The sequence below is a fragment of the Gavialis gangeticus genome, unplaced genomic scaffold (assembly GCF_001723915.1).
Source record: "Gavialis gangeticus isolate Ggan-Ray unplaced genomic scaffold, GavGan_comp1, whole genome shotgun sequence".
NCBI classification, from domain to species: Eukaryota; Metazoa; Chordata; order Crocodylia; family Gavialidae; genus Gavialis; species Gavialis gangeticus.
Genome location: NW_017729028.1, coordinates 39,820,358 through 39,846,367, shown reverse-complemented (window position 1 = coordinate 39,846,367; position 26,010 = coordinate 39,820,358). Strand labels below are relative to the sequence as shown.

General features: G+C 45.5%; 1 protein-coding gene across 1 annotated transcript in view; it reads left to right on the top strand.

Moving 5' to 3' along the window:
* The window catches only part of PTCHD4 (patched domain containing 4), a 146,655-nt gene that overhangs the window by 43,034 nt on the left and 77,611 nt on the right, over window positions 1–26,010 (top strand). The window contains exon 2 of the mRNA XM_019520992.1: window positions 17,186–17,666. Coding sequence (XP_019376537.1) covers window positions 17,186–17,666 — 481 coding nt within the window. The remainder of the gene's footprint in view (window positions 1–17,185; window positions 17,667–26,010) is intronic.

The window sequence follows — 26,010 nt, the reverse complement described above, 5'->3', positions numbered from 1 at the left end:
TAGAAGGAAATGAGATTGGTCAAGCAAGACCTGCCCGCAACAAAGCCATGCTGGCTATCCCTTAGGATGTTGGCATCGGCCAGTCCATTAAGGATGGCCTCTTTAATAAAGTTTTCTAAGATCTTCCCCAGGACAGAAGTCAGGCTGATGGGCCTATAGTTAGCCAGATCCACTTTCCTCCCTTTCTTGAAGATAGGCACCACATTGGCCTTCTTCCAGTCTTCGGGCACTACACCAGAGCACCAGGAGTTTTCAAAGACCCGTGCCAGGGGCTGGGCTATGATGCTCGCCAGTTCCTTGAGTACCCTGGGGTGTAGATTGTCAGGGCCGGCTGACTTGAAGGTATAGATGATAGATTCTTGATAGATTCTTTGTAACTTCCTTTAAAAAAAGAAAAGGTAAGGAGAAGAACTCTTTTGAACTTTGGTTATTTTAGATTCAGTTTGAATAGCATATATGTAGCCATCTCCATATAGACGTTTAGCCCTTGCTTATACAGTAGCTGTTTAACAACACTCTGGGTGCGTCTACACATGAAATTCATGGGCTGCAATAAACTCTGGCACGTACTGTACTTGAGTTTATTGCTCCCAGGTGCTGCGTTTACACATGAGCCCAGGATTGCAGCTCATTGAGCCATGTCGGGGCAGCCCTGGCTGGCAGGGGCCTGTGGGTCAGCCTGCCAGCCCAGGGCTGCTCCGACCCAGCTCAATGTGCTGCAGAGGTGCTGGCTTGGGCATGAGGGTGCTCCTGTGTGGGGCTAGCCAGCAGGCAGCCCCCGCACTTAAGCACCTTCATGCCCCAGCCAGCCCTGTCAGCATGCACACATCCATTGCTGCGCACTAAATAACGCCACCTTAGGTAGCACTTGTGTTTACAAGTAATAACCTACCATGAAATTAAGTTGTTTTCTGTGGCCTAATGGAGGCCACATGCCTAAGGTGCCGAGACTTTACTGCAGAGCTAATCAGGCAGGTCCGCAGTAAATGTCTAATGTAGATGCACCCTCATATATTGATATTACTTCACTACAGACTCACTCCTACGCTTCTTGCTCACACAAACAAAATGCTGTCAAGACCAGTGGAAATTATAGACTGAAAGTTCAGCCTTGGGGTCTGGGATCTGCTGGGAAGTGATTTACCACAGAGTAAATAAAGGTATAAATGCATATGGAAAAAGGAGAACTGGAAACGCAATGAAAGGATGGTGGGTGAATTGTCCTTGCTTAAATCTACACATTTATTTCTGCTGGCAAGACTCCTAGGAAGTCACATTGCCTGAAAACACACTGAAGGAACTGTGCTGGAAGATGGGAAACAGCATTATTGCTAAAGCTACTCTAGTCCTGGTCATTTTATCTCACAGCTTCTTGAAAGATCCTTTTCCATCTCTCAACCCACTCTTGGCTAGATGCCACAGCTGCATACAATCTGTACCTCTGGGGCACACACAACTCCTGTGTAACCTCAGGAACTGGAGATGAGGCCATGCCTCATGAGGACAGAATATGGCAGGGACATTAGTTGACAGGCTGTGAAGCTGCAAACCTTACCCCTGTTCCTCACCAGCTCCTATAGAAATATTATGTATGTCTCACATTCCCAGTCTTTTTGACCTCAACCCCACGCCACTCCCCACTTACACATTAACCCTGAGAAATGACTAAGTTGCTGATTTTGGAAGCCTTCCTACCCAGCGCAGACCCACCTAGGCAAGGCATTCCCCACCTCTCTGCACCAAGGCAAATAGTGACATCACTTCTATTGGAGTGATGTAGCTTGTGATGTCTCATCCCAGCAAGCCAGAAGTCTGTGAGCAAATAAATGGGAGCCAATCAGAAAACAAACTATTCGCCGACAGAGAAAACACCAAGGTGCCAAAACTTAATGTAAGACATCCTAAATGCCTCCTGTCCCATGGGTGAGGAGGCTTCAAAGTGGCCAGACTGGTCTTAGAGACTGTGGGCATGTGTAGACAAAACGGGGGCCCTAAATTGAAATGGTGGGTTTTTAAATACACCTCTTCAATTTAGGGCACTTTAAACCCCTGTGTTGTGCACGCACCTGAACTTACCTGCTCTCCAGCGGCGGGGCGGGCGATCTGCCAGTGGGCAGCACAGTCCCTGGGCTGCGGGGTGGGGAGGGGAGGCTGGTGCTTCCTGCAGCAGCAGCCCCCCTGCAGGCGGCACCCGCTCGCAGGCACCCGGCTCGGGCGGTCCCGGGGGCACCGCAGCTGCAGAGGGAAGCACTGGGCCCTGCGCAGCTCAGGCAGGCAGGCTCCAGGGAAAAAAATAAAATAAAAGATCAGGCTTGCCGGTTTTCTTGGGCAGAGCCTGCCTTCCCGGGCTGCTGCCTGGCTGCTTTGAACTCTTTGGAGGAGTTTTAGTTTGCTGCGCCCCAGGTCATTTAAGGCATCACTGCATTTGCTACAGCGGCTGAAATTACTGCACAATACGCCGCCAACACATGCAAACACAAACACCATTAAAGCGGTGCAAAAGCATTTAACCCGCTTGAAAGTGTGCACGTATGCCCATCGCTTCGTCAACACACAGTCACACCATGTCATGCCTGCTGTGTTGCCTGGGGCACTGGAGCTGGGAAGCTTCTGGCAGGTGGAAAGAGCTGAGCCACAGGCTGCTGGGGGAAGGGAGAGACAGAAAGCACTGACTGCAGTGCAGTGTGCTCCTGAGCAGGACTGCGCTAGTGTGGTACCTACCTAGCATAGCAACAGAAAGCAGTGGACTGAGAGAGAGGGAAGTGCTCCTGACTGCAGAAGAGTGTGAAGGCAACTTAATTTCTACCTGCATCACCCTCCCTGAGTCTCCTTATCCCCACACAAGTGTCTCAGGATTTTCAGAGCCTATTGCAATAGTTATCGCAGCAGTTACTGCCTCCCACCTCACCTGCACTTATTCTGTGTCCTTTTGCATCTGCCTGCATTCTCCACTGGACACTTGCCTCTTCTTACGAACCCGGTGACCACCCTCTCTGCACATGACTCTCCCCTCAAAGAAACATGTCATCCTGGTCATCCCAAACCTGTCCCCATTAATCCTTCAAATACAACTGAATGTGAGTCTGAGAGTGGGTGGGAGAAACTGCACCAGTTTGTGATTACTGGTATTATTTCTTGAGTGTCATCAGTTGGCCTGGGACTTCAGAGCCAGAGACAAAGAGAAGGGAACCAATTCTTTGCTCTTTGAAGAACAGGGAGGTTTTAAACCCTAAAACTTGGCCCTGGAAGATCTTACAATTTAAAGATGGGCAGAGTGCACAGACAAAGGGCAAGTGGCCAGGTTTGCAGAGGCTTGTCCTTGGAGGGTATTTCATAGATTTCATAGACAATTGGGTTGGAAGAGACCCCGGAGGATCATTGAGTCCAGCCCCCTGCCCCAGGGTCAGGAAGTCAGCAGGGATCATAGGATCGCAGCAAGATAAGCATCCAAAGGCGTTCAAAGTGGGCACTTGAACCGCCTCCGGCAGCAGTCTATTCCACACCCTGGGGGCTCGGACAGTGAAGAAGTTCTTTCTTACGTCCAGCCTGAACTGGTCACAGTGGAGTTTGTGACCATTCGATCTTGTCATCCCTTGGGGGACTCTGGTGAACAGTCGTTCCCCCAGAGCACCCCTGAGATCTCAGGGGAAGCTGTAACAACTTAGGGGTAGTGATGGTAGCTGCAGTAGTATTTACATTCCACCACCTGGGGTCTTGAGGAACACACTATTCACATGGGTCTATAGAGTTCATAGACATTAGGGCTGGAAGGGACCTTGCGAGCCCAGCCCCCTGCCCAAGGGGCAGGAAGTTAGCTGGGATCTGATCACCCCAGCAAGATAAGCTTCCAAGCCTTTCTTTAAGGTATCCAGAGTAGGTGCTTGCACCACTTTTTGGGGAGAGTCTATTCCAGACTCTGGAGACTCGGACGGTAAAGATGTTTTCCTTTATGTCCAGTCTAAAACAGTCTTCTAGCAGTTCGTGACCATTAAACCTAGTCTTCCCTTGGGGTGCCCTAGTGAACAGACGTTCTCCCAGTTCCTGACGCGCACCCCTTATATACTTATAGGCCGCCACCAAGTTCCCCCTGAGCCTTCACTTCTCCAGGCTGAAGAGTCCCATGCCTCTCAGCTTCTCCTCATAAGGCCTGCTCTCTTGACCGCTAATCATGTGCGTGGTTCTTCTCTAGACTCTCTCAAGCGTCTCCACGTCCTTTCTAATGTGTGGAGACCAGAATTGGATGCACTACTTCAGCTGCGGCCTCACCAAGGCTGAGTAAAGTGGGAGGATGACTTCTTTGGTTTTGCTTGAGATGCATCAGTGGATGAAAGCCAGAGTTTTATTTGCTTTGCCAGCTGTGGCATCACATTGGTGGCTCATGTTCATCTTGTGATCAGTCATGACCCCCAAGTCTCTTTCAGTTGTGGTGTTAGTGAGTGTACACTGCCAAGCCTATAGGTATGATGTGGGTTTTTTCTCCTGAGGTGGAGCACCTTGCATTTCTCCGTGTTGAATGTCATCAGGTTTTTATCCGCTCACCTTGTGAGCCTGTCCAGGTCGGCCTGAATTGCCAGCCTATCCTTTAGCGCGACCGCACTTCCCCATAATTTGGTGTCATCTGTGAACGTAGCCAGTCTGCTTCTGACATGCGAAACCAGATCATTTATGAATATATTAAGGAGTACCAGTCTGAGTACTGAGCCCTGGGGGATGCCACTTTTCACCCTGCGCCATGTTGACTCAGTTCCATCAACTATCTCTGGATCTGACCACGGAGCCGGTTCCCCAGCCATCGGACTGTAAGATTGTTGAGGCCGCAGTTCCCCAATATTACCATGAGGACATCATAGGAGACCAAGTCAAAGGCTTTTTTGAAATCTAAATATATGACACCAACCTCTTCACCTTTGTCTAGGTGATGCATAGGAGGAAATGAGGTTGGGCAGGCAAAACCTACCTGCAACAAAGCCATGTTGGCTCTCTCTCAGAATGTCGCCTTCTGTTAGCCTGTTCTTGATGGCTTTTTGATGATTTTTTCCAAGATCTTTCCAGGGATTGAGGTCAAGCTGATTGGCCTGTAGTTCCTTAGATCTTCCTTCCTTCCCTTCTTGAATATAGGCACCACATTGGCCCTCTTGCAATCCTCAGGAACCTCTTCCAAGTGCCATGAGTTCTCAAATATCCTCGTTATTGGTCATGCTATGATGTCAGCCAACTCTTTTCGCACTCTTGGGTGCAATCTATTTGGGCCAGCTGACTTGTGGATGTCCAGACTCTCAACCTCACAAGATCCTTGCCAGTTATAGGCATATGATCACCCTTACCCTCGTAGTCCTGCGTCCTGTCAGGCAGGGTGATCCCCTTGGGCTGGTGGAAAACCGAGGCAAAGTAATCGTTGAGGAGATTCGCTTTTTCCTGGGTGTTGGTTCTCTGCTGCCCCATTTGGTTTAGCAAGGGGCCAGTGTTGCCCTTGTTTTTTTTCCTACTTCTCATGTATTTGAAGAGGAACTTTTTATTGTCCTTGATTCCTGTAACCAGTTTGAGTCCGGTTTTGGTCTTGGCTTTTCTGGTCCACTCCCTACAGGTGCAGGCCAGTGCTGCATAATCCTCCTTAGTGGTAATTCCCGACTTCCAGCTCTTTTAAGCTTCTCTTTTCAGATTCAGGAGGTCCATGATTTCCCTGTTGAGCCAAGGGGTCTCCCAGCCCTTTTGCTACCTTTCCTATGGGCTGGAGTGGTAGACCAAGGTAGTAGTGAGTTCAGAATGTTATCCCCCTTCTGCTTCTTCCTCTTGCTATTATCATCATTGTTATTATTGCCACTTGGGATCCTTCTGTGCTAGACTTTGAACAAGCACAGAACAAAGGTACAAAGCAGGACAAAGGTAGAGAGTTTCCAATTGAAGTAAACCCTGAAGGAGACAGACATGGGTTGCTCCACATAAAGATTTTCTCCTAATCTTATTTCTGAACAGCTAGAAATTGGACTTTGGGCATGAAGCATCAGCATTTTTTTTTAATATTAAGAATTATTAGACAGGATAATGTTACCCTTTATGCCTGTTATAAGTCCTTCTGTAAAACTTGTAAAAATTATGGATATTTGTTTTCCTGTTGCTTCTCAGCTTGTGATGTGCTCTCACTCATACCTGATCATGGCTGTACTGTATCTGATGATCATGGCTGTACTGATAAGGTCTAAAAATTATGGGTATTTATACCTGAAAGCTTGCTAAGAAGAATTTTTCCAACTATTTAGAGTTGGTCTAATAAAATATATCAAATTTACCCAAAGAAGCTTGTCTGCCTATGTCCTGAGACCAACACGGCTACAACATACACCCCTCAAGCAACTCACAATACAGATAAAGAAACACAAGCCAAGATGGTCAAAATCGACTTGTAGTTTTTGTGTGCTCTCTTTTGAGATCACCTGAAAAGAGCCTGATTTTTCTGAGAGTATCAGCTAATTCCAAAAATTAGGTTCCTTGAAAGCCATGGCAAAACTGGCAGGGGTGGAGGGTGCTATTCTGACACCTTTCTATGCTGGCACCCAGAGCTGGTGCCCTGCTCACCCACCCCTAGTTACACCACTGGAGGTTTTCGGAAACACTTGTCCGCTTGGACAATCTCAGCCACGATCCATGCTCCTACAGTTTCATCCAATTTCAGACAAAGACCAATAAAATGGGGCAGAGTTGTGGAAGGTTGTTTGCTTAAAGGTGCTGTGTGAGCCTCGATATAGATGAGCCAGTTTATCCCTTGCTGTTTCTTATTTCTAGGTTGAGTTTTTAAAACATGGAGCGATCCCTGGAAGGAGGAGTTTGATTGTTATTTCCACATCAGGTTAGGGGACTCTTGTATTCTTTTGTCAACGGGTTCTGAGAGTAACTGCAGCATATCGGCAAGCTTTCTATCCTTTCCCCAAGGTAATGTTGGAGCTGTTGGAACATGTTAACTGCCAGCCTACCTTGCAAAATAGTTAAATTTGCCTCGTCACTGGGTGCGTCTACATGTTCATTAATGTGCCGTAGATACTGTGCATTTGATTTAGTATTTCCTTAATAAAGTACTAACTAAATGTGCAGTATCTAAAATTACAGAGCAGTAGCGCTGGCGCGCAGTTATATCGTGATGCTTACTGCTCATTAGCCGAATAACACTGCTCAGTAGGCTATTAGCACGATTTTTGCTGTGACGTGCTACTGCGCAGTGTTATTAGGTTAATGCACAATAAGCGTCTCATGTAGACGTGCCCGCTGTGTCTGTACAGCAGTGACCTGCAGCAGCTGTTCCATTACGCAGCGCATTCCTTTCCTAAGAACGATGTTTCTTTTCCATCTGATGAGTCTTTTCTTGCAGCTTCCAGAGTGAGTGCTGGCAGCTGAAGCTGTCATCTAATTTTCATAGAATCACAAAAAATTAGGGTTGGAAGAGACCTCAGAATGTCATCTACTCCAACCCCCTGCCCAAAGCTGGACCATCCCCAACTAGATCATCCCAGCCAGGGAGTTGTCAAGCCAAGCCTTAAAAACCTCCATCACTTTTCCACGTAACCTATTCCACTGCTTCACCACTCTCCTAGTGAGAAAGTTTGTCCTAATATCCAACCTAAACCTCCCTTGCTGCAGCTTAAGACTGTTACTCCTTGTTCTCTCATCTGCCACCATTGAGAGCAGTCCAGCTCCATCCTTTTTAGAATCACCCTTCAGATAGCTGAAGGCTGTTATCAAATCCCCCCTCAGTCTTCTCTTCTGCAAACTAAATAAACCCCATTCCCTCAGTCTCTCCTTAGAAGTCATGTGCCCCAGCCCCTGAACCATTTTCATTGCTTGCCACTAGATTCTCTGCAATTTATCCGCATCCTTTCTGTAGTGGAGGACCCTAAACTGAACATAGTACTCCAGATGTGACCTCACCGGTGCTGAATAGTGGGGAATAATCACTTCTCTTGACCTACTGGCTACACTCCTACCAATGCAGCCCAGTATGCCATTAGCCTTCTTGGCAACAAGGGCACCCTGCTGGCTTATATTCAGCTAACTGCCCCCTAGGTTCTTTTCTACAGAGCTGCTGCCCAGCCAGTCGGCCCCCAGCTTGTACCAGTGCCTGGGATTACTCTATCCTAAGTGCAGGACTTTGTACCTGACCTTGCTGAACCTCATGAGATTTCTTTTGGCCCAATCCTCCAATTTGTCTGGGTCACTCTGAATCCTAGCCCTACCCTCCAGTGTATCTACCACTCCCCCCAGCTTGGTGTCATCCACAAATTGGTGAGGGTACAATCCATCCCATCTTCATTAATAAAGACATTGAACAAAACCAGCCCCGGGACCAACCCCTGGGGCACGCCACTTGATACCAGCTGCTAGCTACACATTGAGCCATTAATTACTACCTATTGAGCCTCACAGTCCAGCCAGCTTTCTAGTCACCTTACAATGCATGCATTCAACCTGTATTTCCTCAGCTTGCTTGCAAGAATGCTGTGGGAGGTGTTATCAAAAGCCTTGCTAAAGTCAAGGTATTTTATGTTCACTACTTTCCCTGCATCCACAGAGCCAGTTGTCTCATCACAGAAGGCAATCAGGTTGGTCAGGCATGACTTGCCCTTGGTGAGTCCATGCTGACTGCTCCTAATCACCTTCTTCTCCTCCAAGTGCTTAGAAATGGATTCTTTGAGGAGCTGCTCCATGATTTTTCCAGGGACTGAGGTGAGGCTGACTGGTCTGTAGTTCCCTATAATCCTATTTTATACCTTCATTTTATTTTTTTAAACAAATTATCCCTGTCTGGACAAAATACAGTTTCTGGGTTGGCTCAAAGCTGACAGAAGAAGAGCCCAATTACCATTTATTTCAATGGCTAGATCTATTATCCAGCTTTATAATTCCAGCTTTGTCTCTTAGACAAGGAGAGCTGGTTGAAAATAGGAGCATTGTGTATGCATTTGGTCACAAAATGTATATCTGGGGTATTTTTTTCCATTAAAAAAAGTTTGATTATCCAAAGCTCCAGGTCTGAACACATTGACTCTGAGGTAACTTGGGTCTGGATATCCAAGTTAGGAGCTGTCTCCATAAAGAATGAAACTAAGAGGCTTAAATCCCTAAATGTGGGGAAAACTTGCATCTAGATATAAATTTTGTGGCTTGTGACCATTTCTAGCATCTCTAATGTTACCAGAGTACTCAAACCCACATCTACAAAATAGGGCTCAACCAAAGGTGCTTGGACATAACCAAAAAGGTTCTTTCCAGGGTGCCCACACTACAATTTTTAACTGAGTTTAGAATTAGTGATGTGACTGCTTGGAGATATTTTTCCTATCTGCAAACAGATTAGCTACTAATTTGGCTAATACTCATAGCTGTTTAATCATGCCAGAGGCCTAGGACAGCAGTTATCAACCTTTTCCAGTGCAGAGACACAATGGTCTGGCTGGGGTCTGACGTGGACCAGTGCTAGGGCCTAGCCTCTGCTGCCATTGCTGCTTCTCCCTGCTGTTGCTTCTTCCCACTGCCCAGCTGCAGTGAAGCACAGAAAAGCTCCCTGCTGCCTGGTCTTCCAGCTGCAGAGCAGGTATGATGTGGCTCAGTGTGGGCAAAGCCCCCTCTGCTGAAGCCCTAGCTCCGTGGGCTGGATCCAGTGGCTCCACGTGCTGGATGCAGCCCACTGGCCATAGATTGCCAACCCGTGGCCTAGGGTGTTATTTAATGGCTGCCTTCTTGTAACCAATTCAGCACATTTCTTTTTGACGTGTGCAGTGGACCCCGCAGTTACCTGGTTTACTTGGCCCTCTTTCCACCGAATCCTCTGCATGGCACGATAATTCAGAACAGCTTACCATATGTTCTGTGTTTACATCCTCAGGGTGCTCTATCTATTGCTGAAGCAACATGGGATACCATCACACCTCCCAGAATACATCAGTACAGTTAGAGTATGCGGCTGGTATGTGGATGCATCATCATGATTTGGAGGCCAGGAAAGCTGTTGTGTGCACATAAACCAGTGTCACGTGTAACACTTTAAAATGATCAGGCTTTGAGTTGTTTATGAAATCATGGTTGACTTTGCCATGTAGATAGGCTCTTTGGAGGCCTTTGCTGATGTTCTGTCTAGTGATGAGGGAAGCCACAAGACTTTGGAGATCTGCTCAGCTAGGAAAAAACCCCCAAAAGGTAGATGTTTAGTTTATAGGGAGAGAAAAAAGCCAAATTATTTAAGCCCAAAGCAAAATCTGTTTCAAGGGACAGATGAAGATTCAGCTGTTTTTATCCCTAGATTTGACAATAAAAAAATGGGTAAACTAAAAGCAGGTAAAACTTGGGTAAACTATGATTTCACTGTAATTTTATATTGTCTCTCTTGGTGGACATCTGTCTAATATTTAACATTAGCTTAATTTGGCTGAGCAGGGATATCTTTGGCCTGGTGATACATGACTGCATTGATCTAATTATAATGTTCATCACATAATACATTTAACAGACAACCCTAGCTGTCCTCCACTGGATTTTTAAAAAGTTGTTATGTTAAGACCAAATGGACTTAAAACCAGCCTTGTGTGCTTTATCTTGATGTTTCATAGGTGCAGCTTGATAATTATCCATCATTCCTGTTGATAAGAGGTAATAGTTTCACCAAAAAAATAAAAATAAAAAGTTGAAGTGCTTACAAAGGTCCACAAAATGAGTTTGGATTCAGTATTCTGTGGAGGAGGGGCAAAGGGGGCCTTGCACTTTCCGTCAGGAAACTGAAATGCAATTCATTTCGCTTGCAACCTCTTGGCTTCAACTGCAAGGGTGATAAAAAGGTAGGAGCCAACATTGATTTTATATCATTTCAAAATGAATGGGATCTTCTGGCATTGCCTTGAGAGGCAAGCCAGAGGAGGTCAGTGGCATCTGAAAGGTGGAAAGCAAAACAAACCTGCTAAAGGCTCCCCGTAGCAGCAAAGCATGATCCTACTGTCCCTGAAGGACTTGCACTGGTGGAAGAGCTAGCTGCCAATGCCCAGCAGCAGTTAGGACTGACTGTCCTCTTGTGTCTTGAATTATGCAGCAGCACCTTGAAAAAAAAGCACAAAGTCTTGATCCTAGTCTTGGTCCAGGTGAGGAGGTGAAACACAGAGGCGTAGCCTGCGAAGCATGCACCTGGGGTGGACCTCTCTCACCTTCCCCCGTGAGGCAGCACACAGAGCCGCTACCAGCAGCCAGCATGGGCACTGTGTGTCCTGGAGTGAGTGGCATTCTGGGAATTGTAGTTCTCTAGAAGGACGGTGAAGTGCCCTGCTGCTGGGGGGACTTTTGTCCCATTATCTGACTACCAAAGCCCATGTCTAGAGTGCAAAAAAATAGCTGATTTTGTTGACAAAAAAGGGGCTAATTATCTCCTGAGCAGCAGTAAACTCCATGACCTCTCTGGAAAATTATGATTCCCAGAACTCCTTGCACTCCATGGCACACCCTGCCTGCACCGCTGCAGTGTGCAGCCAGGAAGTGTGAGCAGAGAGGGAAGCGTGGTGCTCCCCCACCTTTCTGGCACCTCTCCCCTTAGGCAACACTCATGTACATGCCCCATTTGCCTAGCCCACATTACACCACTAGTGCCAGGTCCCCCTGCTATATCCAAGATCCAGTCTAGCTGGATTGCTGTGGGTAAAGCAGTAGCAGCTCATGAGCTCAGGAGATCCCTGGCTCAGGGTCCAGTGTGTCAACTACCACAGTGGTCCTTACGTAATCACAGGCCACATGAAGCTTAGGCAGAGATTCAGCCATTTGACAAAAATGGAGGCATAAAAAGCAAATTAAGGGCCAAGGGAGAGGCTGCCCACAGATGAGGGGGAGTGAAACGCTGTAAATTTGCAGTTGTGATGTTTCCTTTGAGTTCTTCCTGCAGGCATTTGTGATGCACTACTGAGAAGAGACAGGGTGTTTTGACTCCCAAACACCTCCAGGACAGGGTCGACATAAGTTTAGCTGCCGAAATACCAAAGCTGCAGAGGTGGTGGGGGAGAATGCCAGAGAATGCCCGTTTCACTGTTCCAGCGTGTCTCCCTTCTCACCGTAACAGTCTGATGCCAGCAAGAGGTTTCAGAGGAGCTAAGGGAAAGGAGGACAATTGCAGCAAAACAGGTTCTGTACCTCTGCTTGGGTTTCATGACTTCCCATAATTCAACAGAAAAAACAATATGGTCTTAGGTGAATTCACAGATGACACCGAACAGAGCTGCTGAAGACACTGAGGAGCTAGGAATGGAGATTGGAGTGGGGCAGGGGGAAACTTACAGTGGACAGACAGTGACCAAAGACCTGGTTTAATGTCTCAGTGAATCATTTGTGTTGCATTGGCTGGGGGACTGACTGGGTGGGCCCTGGTCCTAGTTAAGCCCCTGCTAGGGAGGACACAATCTAAGGAACCTAAAACAGAGGTTAGAAAAGAAAGGCACAACAATGGAGCTTTGAAACTCTGCCAGTGAGCTTGGGATGCTGCAGTCTCGCTGTCTCTCTTGCTATCACTGAAGTAGGGTGGAATGTATTTATTTGTCCATATTAAAGCTCTTTGAGATTCCTGGATAAAGAGTGGTATACACTACCAAGTATTCGCATTTCATATTTTTTGAATGTCTTGTGAAATAGGGGCAGGAAGTAGCAGTGAACTATGTATGAAGTAACAGTGAACTAGGAAACATGTAGGATAATACAAGTGGGGGAGTTGTACAGGCAGTCCTCGACTTACAACGTTTCAAGTTACGTTTTGCACTTACAACGTTTATAAACTGACGCCCTGTTTCAGCTTTCTGACATCAGTTTCGACTTTACAACGCTTGATCCGATGCGACGCCACACCAGCGAACGAGTTTGCTGTGTCGCTCATCTCCCTGGAGAACGTCTGTCCAAACTTCCTTGGACACTTTCTTTAAGAAAGCAGACAAGACTCCAGAAAAACCTGCAGCCAGGACTCCTGAGAAGACTCCAGCCAGGAGCCCTTCAAAAAGTCCAGCAAAGTCACCTCAAAGACGTCCTTCCAAATCAATATGATTGCTATTTACAATATAAATACATTGATGTAGCTATATTACTCATCTATAATTGATCAAGTACAAAATTCTGGGGTATTTTTGGTGAAAATAGGGTATCAGGCCTTGGGTCAGGAACCAATCCCCCCATTTCTAACTTTGTTTCTTATGAGAAAATCAGTTCTGAGTTACAATGTTTTGACTTAAAACATGGTTTTCAGAAACCAATTGTGTTATAAGTCCGAGGACTGCCTGTACTCTGAAATCTAAAGGAAATGGTAGGAAATATAGAGTAGCATAATACAGATGCATATGACAAGAATTTAAGTGATCTTTGAAGGGCTGGTCTTTTAAAGTGGAGACCCAGAGGATTCCAGTATAGTATCTGTCTTTGCTACAGACTTCCTCTATAACTTTGGGCAAGTCGTCTCTCTGTGCCAGTCCCCATCTGTAAAATGAGGATTAAATTTACTTCCTTCAAATCTGCTGCCCATCTTGCCTGTTGAGATGGGAGGCTTGTGCTCTTACCCTTGGTTCACATAGAGCTTAGCACACTGGCACCCCTATCTCACTGGCAACATGCAGGCAGTGCCAGAATCAGAACAGCACCCAGTAAGGTGCACAGTGATGTAATTACTGTCATTGAAATACAGCAAGGATGAAAAAATAGAATATGTAGGAAACAATTTTGCATTGGCAGGAAAGGAATGAACAAGATAACCTTAAAGTTGCTCAGCATCTATGATTTCTCTGATTCAATATGAAAACCTTCTCTATATTTTACTGACATATGGGCGAGGATGCCCTACTGTATGTCTGTATAACAAATAGCTCTTCTGTTTTGTGGAAGATACTGTATCTCACGATTTATTTGTGCCTGCTCTGTTGCTTCCTTTAAAATATCGCCATCGTTCTGTGCACCTTTCACTAAAAGAGGCAGATGGCCGTCAGAAAGTTTCCAGTAGCTTTGCAGCGCGTGCTTTATGGTAAATCAATGGAATCTGAATTACAATACATTGTCATAGGCATGAGCTGTCTTAGGCTGAACTGCTGGAGTATCCCGCAGTGAGAGGAAACATTTGAATGTCAACACTGCCTATTTATTGGGCAAATATAACATTGGTCACAAAAGTTTCAAAGTGGTTCCCCAGGTATTTTAACAGCACAGTCCCATCTGATGTTAACAGGACTTGCATTGCTAAATCCTTAAATAATGATTGGGAAGTTCAGCCCTCTGTGCTTGTCTGAGCATTGGGTGTGATCTTCCTTCCAAAAAAACATATAGCTAATAGAGTATGAAAAGGCTGATCAGAAAAATAAGTGTACACAGGGTCAATACTTTTTTGTGCCTACAATACACTGCTTGGGCACTCTTAATGAAGTATCTGAGTGATTTGAGGAACTGGCATGGGGTTACCAATCAGCTTTTATGTCATCTTGTGCCAAGATACATTGCCAGAGGCCATTATATCAACTGGGGATATGAAAATTGTGTTAACCCTTGACCCCATTCATTAGGTTATGTCAGATTAATACTCAAAGTGGTTGCATCCCTGCTACGTGACCATTCACTATTAGAAAGTTCTCTGTTGAAGGATGCTGTCCCCTCATACCAGAGGGACAGTAAGGTGAGTATCTGACCAAGTTTCAGCCTTATTTCTAAATCCCTTATAGTACCTACTGGATATAGGAGCAGTCAGGCTAGAAAATGTGTGGGTTCATAAACTCTGGTATCTTGTTTCTTCTTTTTTTAAGGACAGGCAAATCCATTATGCTCATCTAGTCTTACCTCCTGCATTACACAGGCAATAGAAATTCACTCAGTGATTCCTATATGTAACCCGATTGCTTTTGGCGATGGCTTGGCTCGGTGGCTTTAGCGGCTAAAACTCCCTTATAATGTGCCTGGTCATTTGGTGAAGATTTCTACAGCATGCATGGGTCATTGGGGGGTTTCCTCAATCCAAGCTGTTGCTTAATTCATCCATGGAAGCAGCCAGATGATCGCAATGTATCTTGTGGCTCTAATTGCTATAAAACTGACTTGCTTTACTTATATATTGCTTTGTATTTTTATGGTAGTTTAAAGTACAACATGCACACAAAAGGAAAACTTTCACTTAAGTTTATGAAAGTGTCTTTGTCATAAAAATCATTATTCGGTATCTAGTGCAGCTGAAGAACCAGGTCCTGGTAAGGAAAGTAGGTTCCCAGATGAGATTTAACTGGAATTAAGTGCCTAAAGCATAAAAACCAATCCAAATTATGTCTGCCCAACACCCACAAGGGCCTGTAGGCATCTACACTCACTCACTTCCTATGTTTTGAATTGTAAAGAAACACAGCCGTCTAAACTTAGGTGTCTAAGCATGCCAAGAAGCTTTCTGTTGAACTAGCTAGGCTACCTAAGCTTTACTCTGATCCAGGAAGCAGGTGGGGTGTTGCCTACACTCCACCTAACTCTGTGGAGGGATGCAACTGGCTTGGTGTGATCCAGGCATGTCTAAGACACACCAAGAGTATTGAGTTCAGTACAAAGTGCATCAGATACAGCTACTTTCAGGCAAAAACACTGGAAAGGGGAAGGGGAGGAGGTAGCAGGACCAACCTTTTGGGTAACAGCCTAGTGCAATGGCTCTTAACTTTCTTAGGCTTGAGGCACCCCTGGACAGACTCAAAGCTTCCCTTGGAAAATGCCAGCTCTTAGCTTTCACTATTTTTGCCTACAATAAAAATGAATAGAGCAGTTTCTCTGTTGCCAAGAACTGCAACGATGGATTTCTGTTTGAAAGCTCTGGGTTTACCCTGTGACCCATGGGTGCATACTGCTAACATTGTATGCAGCACCCTTGAAAGGCTCTCAAGGCACCCCGGTTGAGAATCAGTGGGGTCATGGCTAAAGGACAGAGGGAGTCCTCAGTTCAATTCGTCTTTGGCCTGAGAAGATTCAACCTACATCTTCTTGCTGAAGCGGGAGTCCTGTGCAGCCAACAGCATGAGAGTCATGGAGTCACAGAGATAGAGCAAGTGAGAGAGGGCTTGAGTCTTTGACACAGGAAAAAGGGCACTCCCCTGAGCCATCTTCTAAGAGGGATGAAAGTTCAACTGCCCCCCGCTGACTTACTCTCGGTAGCTCCCTACTCAGTGCCTCAGCTCTCAGAATTGCCCTTTGGAAACGCCTGATTTTTCGCATTGCCTATATGGGAAGCCCTGTTACCTGAACCTATGCTTTTGGATTGCTCTCCCAGGGTGAAGTGCCTCATTTTTAGGGGCTCTGATGCTGAAGCTGGGAGCATCTAAGGGATGCAGTAAGTTTAGTCATTAATCCCGAGTTTTAGAGTCTGCTTGATTGTGTGAGAAAGAAATGTAGGGACCTCGGATATGGAAACTTAGGGCGACCAGCCGTCCGCCCTCCTTGCTCCCGCACAATGGCAGTGGTGTCTGCCTGCCTGACATACTGTGCCATTTCACCTTCCCACTGGACTTTGGCCCAGGATATTTGACTGACCAGCTGGGACTGTCCAGGCCAAGCCAGGACGTAGTCACCCTGCTTATATGAAGCTGCAGTAGCTCCACTGAGCAGTGCATAGACTCTCATTTCAGGTACAGCCACACAAATCCGGAGTCATTGTGCCAAAATCAAAGGAGTCAGTCCAGAATTACCCCTTTGTCACTGAGATCAGAATGGAGAGGTAATCTGCTGTGAAATGGTGTGTTTCTTAAAACAATTTCAAAGGATTAGGAAATCACAGATCTTCCAGAATTGGATCACGTTGTTCATACTTCGGGGAGTGGATGTTTGTTGTTGTTAATTATTGTTTAAATGTGGAAAAATTACCAGCTCCCAGGGGTGAGGAGTTTGCATGCTCTGTTTAAGTCCTTGAACATCTGGGTCTGTAATGAATATTCTGGCAAGCCTTTAACTGCAGCACAGAACCATAAATTGGCATTATATGGCTAACAACCACTCTGAGAAAGTTTCTACCAGAGGAAGATGGCCCCATCCAAAGTCCACGAGGTGCACGGCAAAACTCCTTGACTTCAGTGAGCTTTGGATCAGGCCTTCAAGTGTGTATGTGTATTAAAAGCAGAGAAAACAAGATATACCTTTGACACGCCTTGCTCTGAATAACGCCTCTCTTTCTATTTCCCCCCTCCCTAAGGATGGAAGGAGCAGTTTTATTGGACACCAGCTTGGAGGGGTCATGGAGGTGCCAAACAGCAAGGACCAGAGAGTAAAATCAGCCAGAGCCATCCAAATCACCTACTACCTCCAAACCTACGGCTCTGTTACCCAAGACCTCATTGGTGAAAAATGGGAGAGTGAATTCTGTAAACTAATGCGCAAAATGCAGCTGGATCACCCAGACCTGCAGCTCTTCTCACTGGTGTCCTTTAGCCTGTGGAAGGACTTCCACAAGACCAGCATCCTGGCTAGGGGCAAGGTTTTGGTGAGCCTGATGTTGATTCTTGTGACTGCTACCCTCTCCAGCTCCATGAAGGACTGCCTACGCAGCAAGCCTTTCCTTGGGCTCCTGGGAGTGCTTACTATCTGTATCTCCAGTGTCACTGCGGCAGGGATATTTTTCATTACTGATGGAAAATATAACTCTACTCTGCTGGGAATCCCTTTCTTCGCTATGGGTAATTATTTATCTTCATAATAATAGGATTAACACAGCTTAATAACAGGGTGGTAAATTGCATCCTGGGTTATAAAGTGCATATTTTACCTTCAATGAAAGTCCAAGTCTTTTCGTCTTGTTAAATTGATCTCTCCCTTGCCAGAAAAAAAGGAAAGGGAAGGGGCAAAGACAGGAAAAAAAAACCCATCCAAAACACAACAAAACAACCATAAATTGAGTGAATGACAACAATAGAACATGGCCAGGAAGAGAAAGGCACTTGTATTGATCCATGTTACAAAATGAAGCTGAATCTGTTACTGAAAACTAGTTAACTAAGCAAAGAGCAGCACTGAGTGTCTGGAAATGTGTTCCCCTGATGTTAACAGAGGGACAGTGGGAAGGATAGGACATGGCAGAGTGAAAATGGGAAAAGAAAGGAAAGCTATAAAGCATCCTTCTGTTGAGAGTGTCTCCTTCATTTCTCTGTGTATGGAGCATGGGGGAACAGTTTTGGGTCAGGAATAAGATTGATGGACTTTATCTCTGGGAAGAGATTATCGTCTTGGTGTTTGCATGACTGTAAGCAAAGGGACCTGTCAGTGTTTGTAGTGCATAATCCCCCTGTCTGCGAAATGCAGAGATCACTTGGAGAATCTGCTTTGAGCTGGGCTATGTCAGGAGAGGTTCCAGCTAAAGAACTAATATTAGCGCCCAGTTTGGGGGACAAATTGGCTTAGCACTGCTCTGATTTGTGAAATCACATAAAGTGTTTAGTTTATTTAACCCTTTCATTGAATCTTTTCTGGATAGGGAGGTATGATGAAGATGATAGAACTGTGTCCAGAAAGGGAGACTGACACCTCGTTGCTAGCTGTTGGTTGCTTCCCTACATAATCCAGCTGAACATCAGTGTTTGCCGCCCATCCTAGGTTTCACATTACCCTGAAGATTCCCCGCTGCCTTTTTGATTCTGAGGATTTGATTTAATCTGCAGGCCAAATGGGCTGCTCTATTCTTTTCTAGTTAGTTTGTTGGTATGGTTCTGTCTGGGCTAGCGCTCCTCTGGATCAAAGTATATGCATGGGCATGTCACAGAGGAGAATCATTCTGGAGGAAAAGCGACTTTCTTATTATTCAGCTTCTCTGCGATGTGGGTATATCCATGCAATATATGGGCAAGGCTCTTCCCGAGTCATGTTCTTGAAGTGGGAAGCTGGGCAGGAGAGAGCGTGACAAATAAGGGGAGACAATGGGCTTAAGCAGGAGGTCAGGCAGGCTGGCGGGTGCTGAAATGGTGGGTACAGGCACAGGGGGCAGACCTGTGGCTGTATGGAAGGGTCACCCATGCAGGGGAAGAGAGGGTTTCGAACAAGGAGTGATAAGGTCAGGTGGGAGCCAACACAGAGCTGTGAGATGGCCAGTCTGAGATTGCCTGAAGTACGTAGGTGGGGAGTGGGGACAAGATGGACTCTGGGGTGGGGAAAACTTAGAGGCTTCTTAGGGTGGGGTGGAGGATTGGGATGGCTGCCAGGTTACACCATCTGATACCGAGGGATAACTGCCTTCAACATCAAGAGGCAAATGGCAATGGGAGGAATGTTGTTCCCTGCCCTGCTTGGGCATTATGCCAGCTACACCTATTGTTTTTGGTGCAAATCTGAAATAAGGAAAGAAAGTCACTTCCTCCCATTTATTGCCATTCTGCTCATTCTCCCTTGCAAGCGGCTGCAATGCTCCTTGGTCCTGTGTTCATGGTCTTTGACTTAGCAGTCAGCAGAGAACTGCCCCAAGGGGTTGTAACACAAATGGTGGCCTCTGTAGGAACCTGACCTGCTGCAAGAACTTCTTGACTGATATATAAGTACAAACAGTACCATGGCAAGAAAGTCTGGCACCCAGGGCAAAGCCTGCAGCGGCAGCCCACCCTCGCCCTGCACGCAGATCCAGGGGGCACATGCTTGACCAGGAATGCATGCCCTGCCCCCCATCCCTGCACCCCCCAGATGAGCCGCTCGCAGCTCCATCCTGCACCCTGCCCTAGCTGGGCAGCGCCTGTTGGCGCCCCTTTGCTTTGGCGCCCAGGGTGGCCACCCTCATCGCCCCCCTGACTTTGCTACAGCACTGAGTATGAAGCTCTACTGCTGCAGCTATGGATGCTGAGCACATTTGCTCGAAGGCACTAGAGGACTCATGAACCTCTTTACATGGTCCAGCCACTAAAGGGAGACAATGGTGAGGATTGGTGTTGCCCGTGCAGCTTGCAAGATAAAATTTCAGTATTTTTCTGGCTTTGGGGGAACATGTAATTCTATGCGTATCTGCAGTCTCTTTCAGCTGGTATAACTTTTACCATCTCTGGTATCTCTCTCTGAAATGAAATCTTTGCTAGGAATTGCTTCATAACATAATATGGAGCTGGCTTTGAGGTTGGGGGTGAGGGGATAACCTTATTTATGTGCGTTTCAAGCAAGAATCTGAAATTGTTCTGAATATATTATTAGATGGATACTCACAATGCCCCTGAGGACTGCAGTTAAATATTTGTGCATCAGCTTTACAATAGGATGAGCTGAAAGAATGGAAACATGACTTGCTCCAGGTCACTCCAGGCCTGATCCTGCAGTATCAAGTCCCCTCCACAATGCTGAATGACAGAATTGGCTGAGGATGCAAACTGTTTCCCAACAGATGCCCAGCCCCTCAACGAATTGGGCCAGATGGAGGCCAGGGCAGAGTTTTGCATGGAGCCCAGTAATTCCAGGTTGCCATCCTCTAGTCTGACAGCACAATCCTGTATACGGTTTTAGATGTGACTGTGTCTCATCTTGTGGCTCCTTGGAGGTGTTGGCCTGTACTGCACCATCAGCTCTACCTGTGTTTTCACCTTTTCAAGGTATTTATTTTCTTACTACTAACTCCTACCAATACTCTTGCCTCCCCCGTTTCTCTCCATCCTCTACAGAAATCTATACAGATCAGGTCTAGCCCAAAGCCCACTGAAAAAGGTCAGCTAAAGACCAGTCCCTTTGGCTGTCATTTTTCTTGCAGGTATATAAACAGGACATAGGCAGTATTTAGGCACCTAAGTCACAAAATAGTGATCTAAATTAAAATTGCTTCTGTAGCCATGAAACCAATGAGATGCCTAGGCTCAGTTGGAGCCTCCATTTTGGCCAGAAAACTTTCCTAGATGTATCAACTTAAGTGTGCATGCGTGTGATCTAGAATCTAGATGTCTACCTCCTGCCCTTGTGATCAAACTGAGAGTCACCGGGTGCTTAACTCCACGCAACTCTCCAGTCCATTAGGCGCCTGCAGAACAGGCCTGACGCCTGGCTGACAACAGCAGTGCAGAGTGCAGCAACCATAGCAGCTTGAACACAGCCAGTGTGTTTGTGGGGGTTCCCCATCTTTTCAGGCAAGTGACTCCACTTTTGGGCACGTACTCCATTTCTGATACAACCTTGAAAGCTATCCCTGAATTTCCAGGGAGGTCACAAACCATCTTTGACCCATCTGGGGACGCAGCCTCTAATGTGGGAAATGCTGTAAATGGTTAAAGCACCTGACTAGGGAGCCTGAACTGTGGTCCCAGGACTGTTCATGAATTTTACATTGGTGTGGTGAGAACACAGAAATAACCCAGCATAGCCGAGATATGACGAGCATAACAGGGATTGAAATCCTCCTCACTGATGTGAAGTCAGGATCCTGCTTGCTTTTCCTCTCCCTGGCCTCAAATATCTTCTACTCTTAGCTGCCCAGTGGACCAAAATCTATGGGAAGGGTAGAGGGTGGTTCCCATCCAGCCTACCCTAGACACACTCCTAGAAGTAGTTAATGCAGATTTAAGCCCCAGGGAGCTGGGAAGGGTCAAAAAGCCAGATCTGTCACTTCCTGGCCAAGTCCAGTCATCTTAAGTTACAGTTGAAAAGATAAGCACCACCCCCACCCTCCCCATGTTCACTAGTTAGAGCCAACCAGGGCACACTGCTTTGCACTGACTTATACTGCTGTGGTGCAAGCTGGGTGACCTGGCCAGGTAAGCATATGGGTGGATCCAGGATTTTGAAAAGGAGATCACATATGCATCACCCCATATAACATAGGGAAAAAGAAACTAGAAACTTAACTAAAGTGCTAGGGGTGTAGGGCTATGCTATTCTACTTAAGATCAAAGCAAAAACAAATACAGCGCTATTGGAGTGTGCATTAATTTGATGTAACATCTATTGTGTATAAAAAACAAAACAGACTAAGTAAAAAAAAAATCAAAAGATGTTGTGTTCATCCTGAAGTCATTAGATTTAAACGTACACCTCTTTTTCAGATTCCCCAAATAAATCTAGCCTTCTTGAGTGCCTTGACAGTGCATCCAATGCTTCACTGAAAGTTATTTTCACATCTGAGTTAATGTGCACCTGAGTTCACAGTTCTAGTTAGAGTTAAAAACAGTCTTCAGGGTTGTGAAATAGGAGCATCCTTACCAGGAGCTGCTAGCAGACAGCAAAATAGCAAAAGAAGAGAGCTTTATTAGTGGAAGACCTGACCATTAAACAGGGAGAGAGGGTCGTTAGCATCTGTTGAATGAAGAGTTTAGAAGGAATCGGGTACTGTAATGTACCATGAAGTCAACTGACTCTGTCAGCGGGACCTGATGAGAAATGCTGCTGATGCTGCCAGGCAGTTGCTTTTAAACCTTGGGTGGAGCAGGAATTAAAGCAAGGTGCAACTGCACCCCCTCTGGATCCACCTCTGGCTAAGCACCTTCCCTTTTTGGCATTCAGGTTCCCAATATGATGCTGGTAGGAAGTGCACCACCTTGACCCTAAGGTTTGAGGAGAAGCAGGAGCCCAGACCCTTCTTTGTGCCTGGCATCTCCTTCTCAATGTCCCCCTGCTGAGCCCCTGGGCACTCGGGATTATTCTTGGGAGGCAGCCAGTTTCTTTCACTGAATGTACGGGGATCCTAGACACCTAACCCTCCAGTTGCAGACTGCCTCATATTTTAGGGTGTGACATACAAATTGAGATGTCTATAAGAACGATTTCTCTTGCTCCACACTCAACAGGAGAGGGATTGTATTATATTATATTGCACAGTGCCCAGCAAAATGTGGCCTTGTCCAAGGCTGGGTCCTTTGGATACAATTCATCATACATACAGATACTAATTATATGCAGAAAATAATCAACTCTCTTCAGAGAACATTGCTGAGGTTATAAAACGAAGCATTTGAAAATTAGGAAATGCCTTATTTACAGGCACTTTACTTGTCCAGTCTACTCAGGGAACAAGTCCGTGACCTGTTGCTAAAAGAAAATGAGAGCATGTACTTAAAGACTGCATATGCATCTGTGGGATAAAGGAAGGATTACCTGGCAAAATTAATTCTGATATTTGTAATTGTTGAGTACTTTTGCTTTGCTACTTAAATAATGTTTTCTTTAACATAGATTTCAAAATGCAGTTTCCTAGGAGAATTTTGAAGGAAAAAGTAAAACCAAGTCTGTTCTGTACAGTTGTACTCCTCATCCTGCACCTTCAGGCAGGGTTTGAACCCCAACCTTGAAGAAGAGATTGATCCCACCTGTGCTGGGGAGGCTAACAACATCACCTGCTAGATGAAAGTGGGGTTAGCTCATTGAGGCCGTATGTTGAATGTGAAGAAAGGGAAGTAACTCAGCCTGACTTGATGTCATCTTTATCCTGTGGTAGTCAGGAGGTTTTGCTTTTTGGAAAGGAGCAAGGTGTTGGAGTTAAAATCCAGCAGCAGTTAAAATTGGAGTTAAAATGTTTAAGGGACATTTGTTGGTGGAAGAAGTCCAATGGGCCTGTCTCCCTCTTTCCCAGCCTACTCCCTGCCGATACAGTGATTCTAGACAATCCAAAGTCCTCCTAGTGCTATTTCTTTGGAGGTGATATGGACCAGGCTCTTTAGACTGTCCATTTTTGGTTATTGTTCTGGATAGCTTTCACAATTTTCTGAAGGAAGGCAACTCAGAGAAACTAAGGGGTGATTTTTTTTCACTGCTTATAACTAAGCTAAACTTGAGTGGGATTTCATGAGATTATGAAATGCTACTTCCCCAGCCCAAGAACATCTCCCCGGTTGAATCTCAAAGTCCTGCTGAAAGGACGTGTTGGATCATCTCAAAATAATGGTGCAAGACAAGGAGTGAGCAATGGGTAAATGGGTCATTACTCATTACCAGTTTCCCCTATAACAAAAAATCATGCTGAAACATTGTGCAGACTTCAAGGATGAGTGCTCAGTGGGGAGTGGGGAATTGTTTCCTGTTTTATTAAGTGATATACGCACAACTTCATTAAGCAAAAACTTGAGAGCGTTCTGCTTGGGTACACCATGAGTTGACTTCTGGAGCAGTCAGTGACCAGTTTTGCAAGAGTCTTCTGGAAATTACATCGGCTCTTGAGAGCACTTTAGGAGGCACCTTAAGAGCAACTCCAACATTTAGGGGCCTTGATTTTCTCAGATTGTATTGACTTTCTGCAAATCTGGAGTATGGCTTGCCATGAGGGGGTGGTCTTTTTTGACTACATCATCACCCCCTGACTAATGGTTGTTTGAGGTCAAAACACTGGGTACCTGAAGTCTGCCTTAGAAACGTATATAGCTCTTATGTTCACATTTTCTTTTTAGAATTTAAACTTGCAACACAATTTCAAGTTATGTTATGTGCATACCAAAATTATGCTTTTCTATCTTTAATCATTACTAACTAGCTCAACCAGAAGGTTAACTAGATGATTTAGTCATTGTTACCTCCTTGATGTTATTCTTAATGAACATGAACCAGATTGATACCAGCAGAGCCACCCCATTTTGCATAAGCTAAGGCTTTGGTCCTGTGTTTTAAAAATGCAGGTGTGTCAACTACATTGATTTGCATAGTAATTATTTTCATTCATGTAGTGAACCTTCTGGTTATATACATCAGTGGCAAATATAGGAATAAAAATTCATATCTCCTAGCTTTGCTCTACTTATAGTACAATTATACTAATTGCATTAAGAAGCAAAATTGTTTTCAAATTGTCTGGTTTAAAAAAAACTAGATGGAAAGAAAGTTTCTTCTCCCACCTTTCATGTGTCTTGTCCCTATAAGGTATAGGTTCTCCAGGGGAAAGGTTATTTCTCCTTCTGACATCTATCACAATAGGGTCTGATCATAGTGACTGCCTCTGGAAAAGAAAAACATAATCAGTAATGACAACACAGGAAAAAAGAAGCACAAGAGCCTTAGAGCAATACACCAAGCAATGCCATTACATTGTAGGCCTGATTCAGAGAAAGAAGATCTAGAGATATGTACAACAAAGGCTATGTCTGCCCCTGGGTTTCTATCCCTAAAAATGTCCTGGTTTTGCTTGTGTTGTCTAAGCTTCCACAGTAGAAGTGAGACAGGAGGACAAGTAGTGGATGGGATTCCCAGCAGCTGTTAGCATTTCAAATATCCTCTGGGGCACATATATTGGATGAGATATATTACATGCAATGCATTCCTGGATCTTACAGCTGCACCTCCAGAAATGTAATACATCTCATCCAATGCACCAAATGCTCTGATAGAAAATACATAGGAGAAACCAAACAACAACCGCTCACCAGATTGAATGCACACCGGAAATGTATCAAAGACAAGAATACCCAATTATGGGTGGGGGCACATTTCTCACAAGGAAACCACTCTCTCTCCAATCCCTCAGTTCTAATCCTCAAAGGGAACTTACAAAACACTTCTCAGGGACAAGCCTATGAACTTCACTTCATCAGCCTCCTGGTTAATAAAGATCATGGACTAAATATAGACATTGGATTTATGACACATTATAACCTGCCTGACATCTGACTCCCCAGGTACCTCTCCACTATTTAATTGCTACATTCACCCCCCTTCTCCCCCCAACTCAGCCTGTCTCTCACCCACTGACTCCTCAGTTTACATCTTCACTGACTGTCTGTCTTGCATGCAGTCCAGCCCAGCCTCTGGCTTCTTTACTAGTCCTTCCATCCAGGAAGAGCACATGCCAACTGCAGACACTTCCTCAGCCTAACGAAGGGTTTCTAAACCCGAAAGCTTGCTCAAACCTGTAGAGCCAACTTCATTTCAGACCATTTTAGATCTATATCCACAGCCTTTTCCTCTCATTTTGTCCAGTTCAGAGACCTTGAGCACTTAGCTCAGTTACTTCCCCCTGGCAAGTGGAATTGAGGGGCTACTTCTGAAGGAAACAAAAACCAGCAAGGCACCCACTTCTCACTGAGTGTGAAGCAACTGCACTTCAGTGATGGATGACATGATCTCCATGTAAAGTGTATATCACTATGCAAAGTG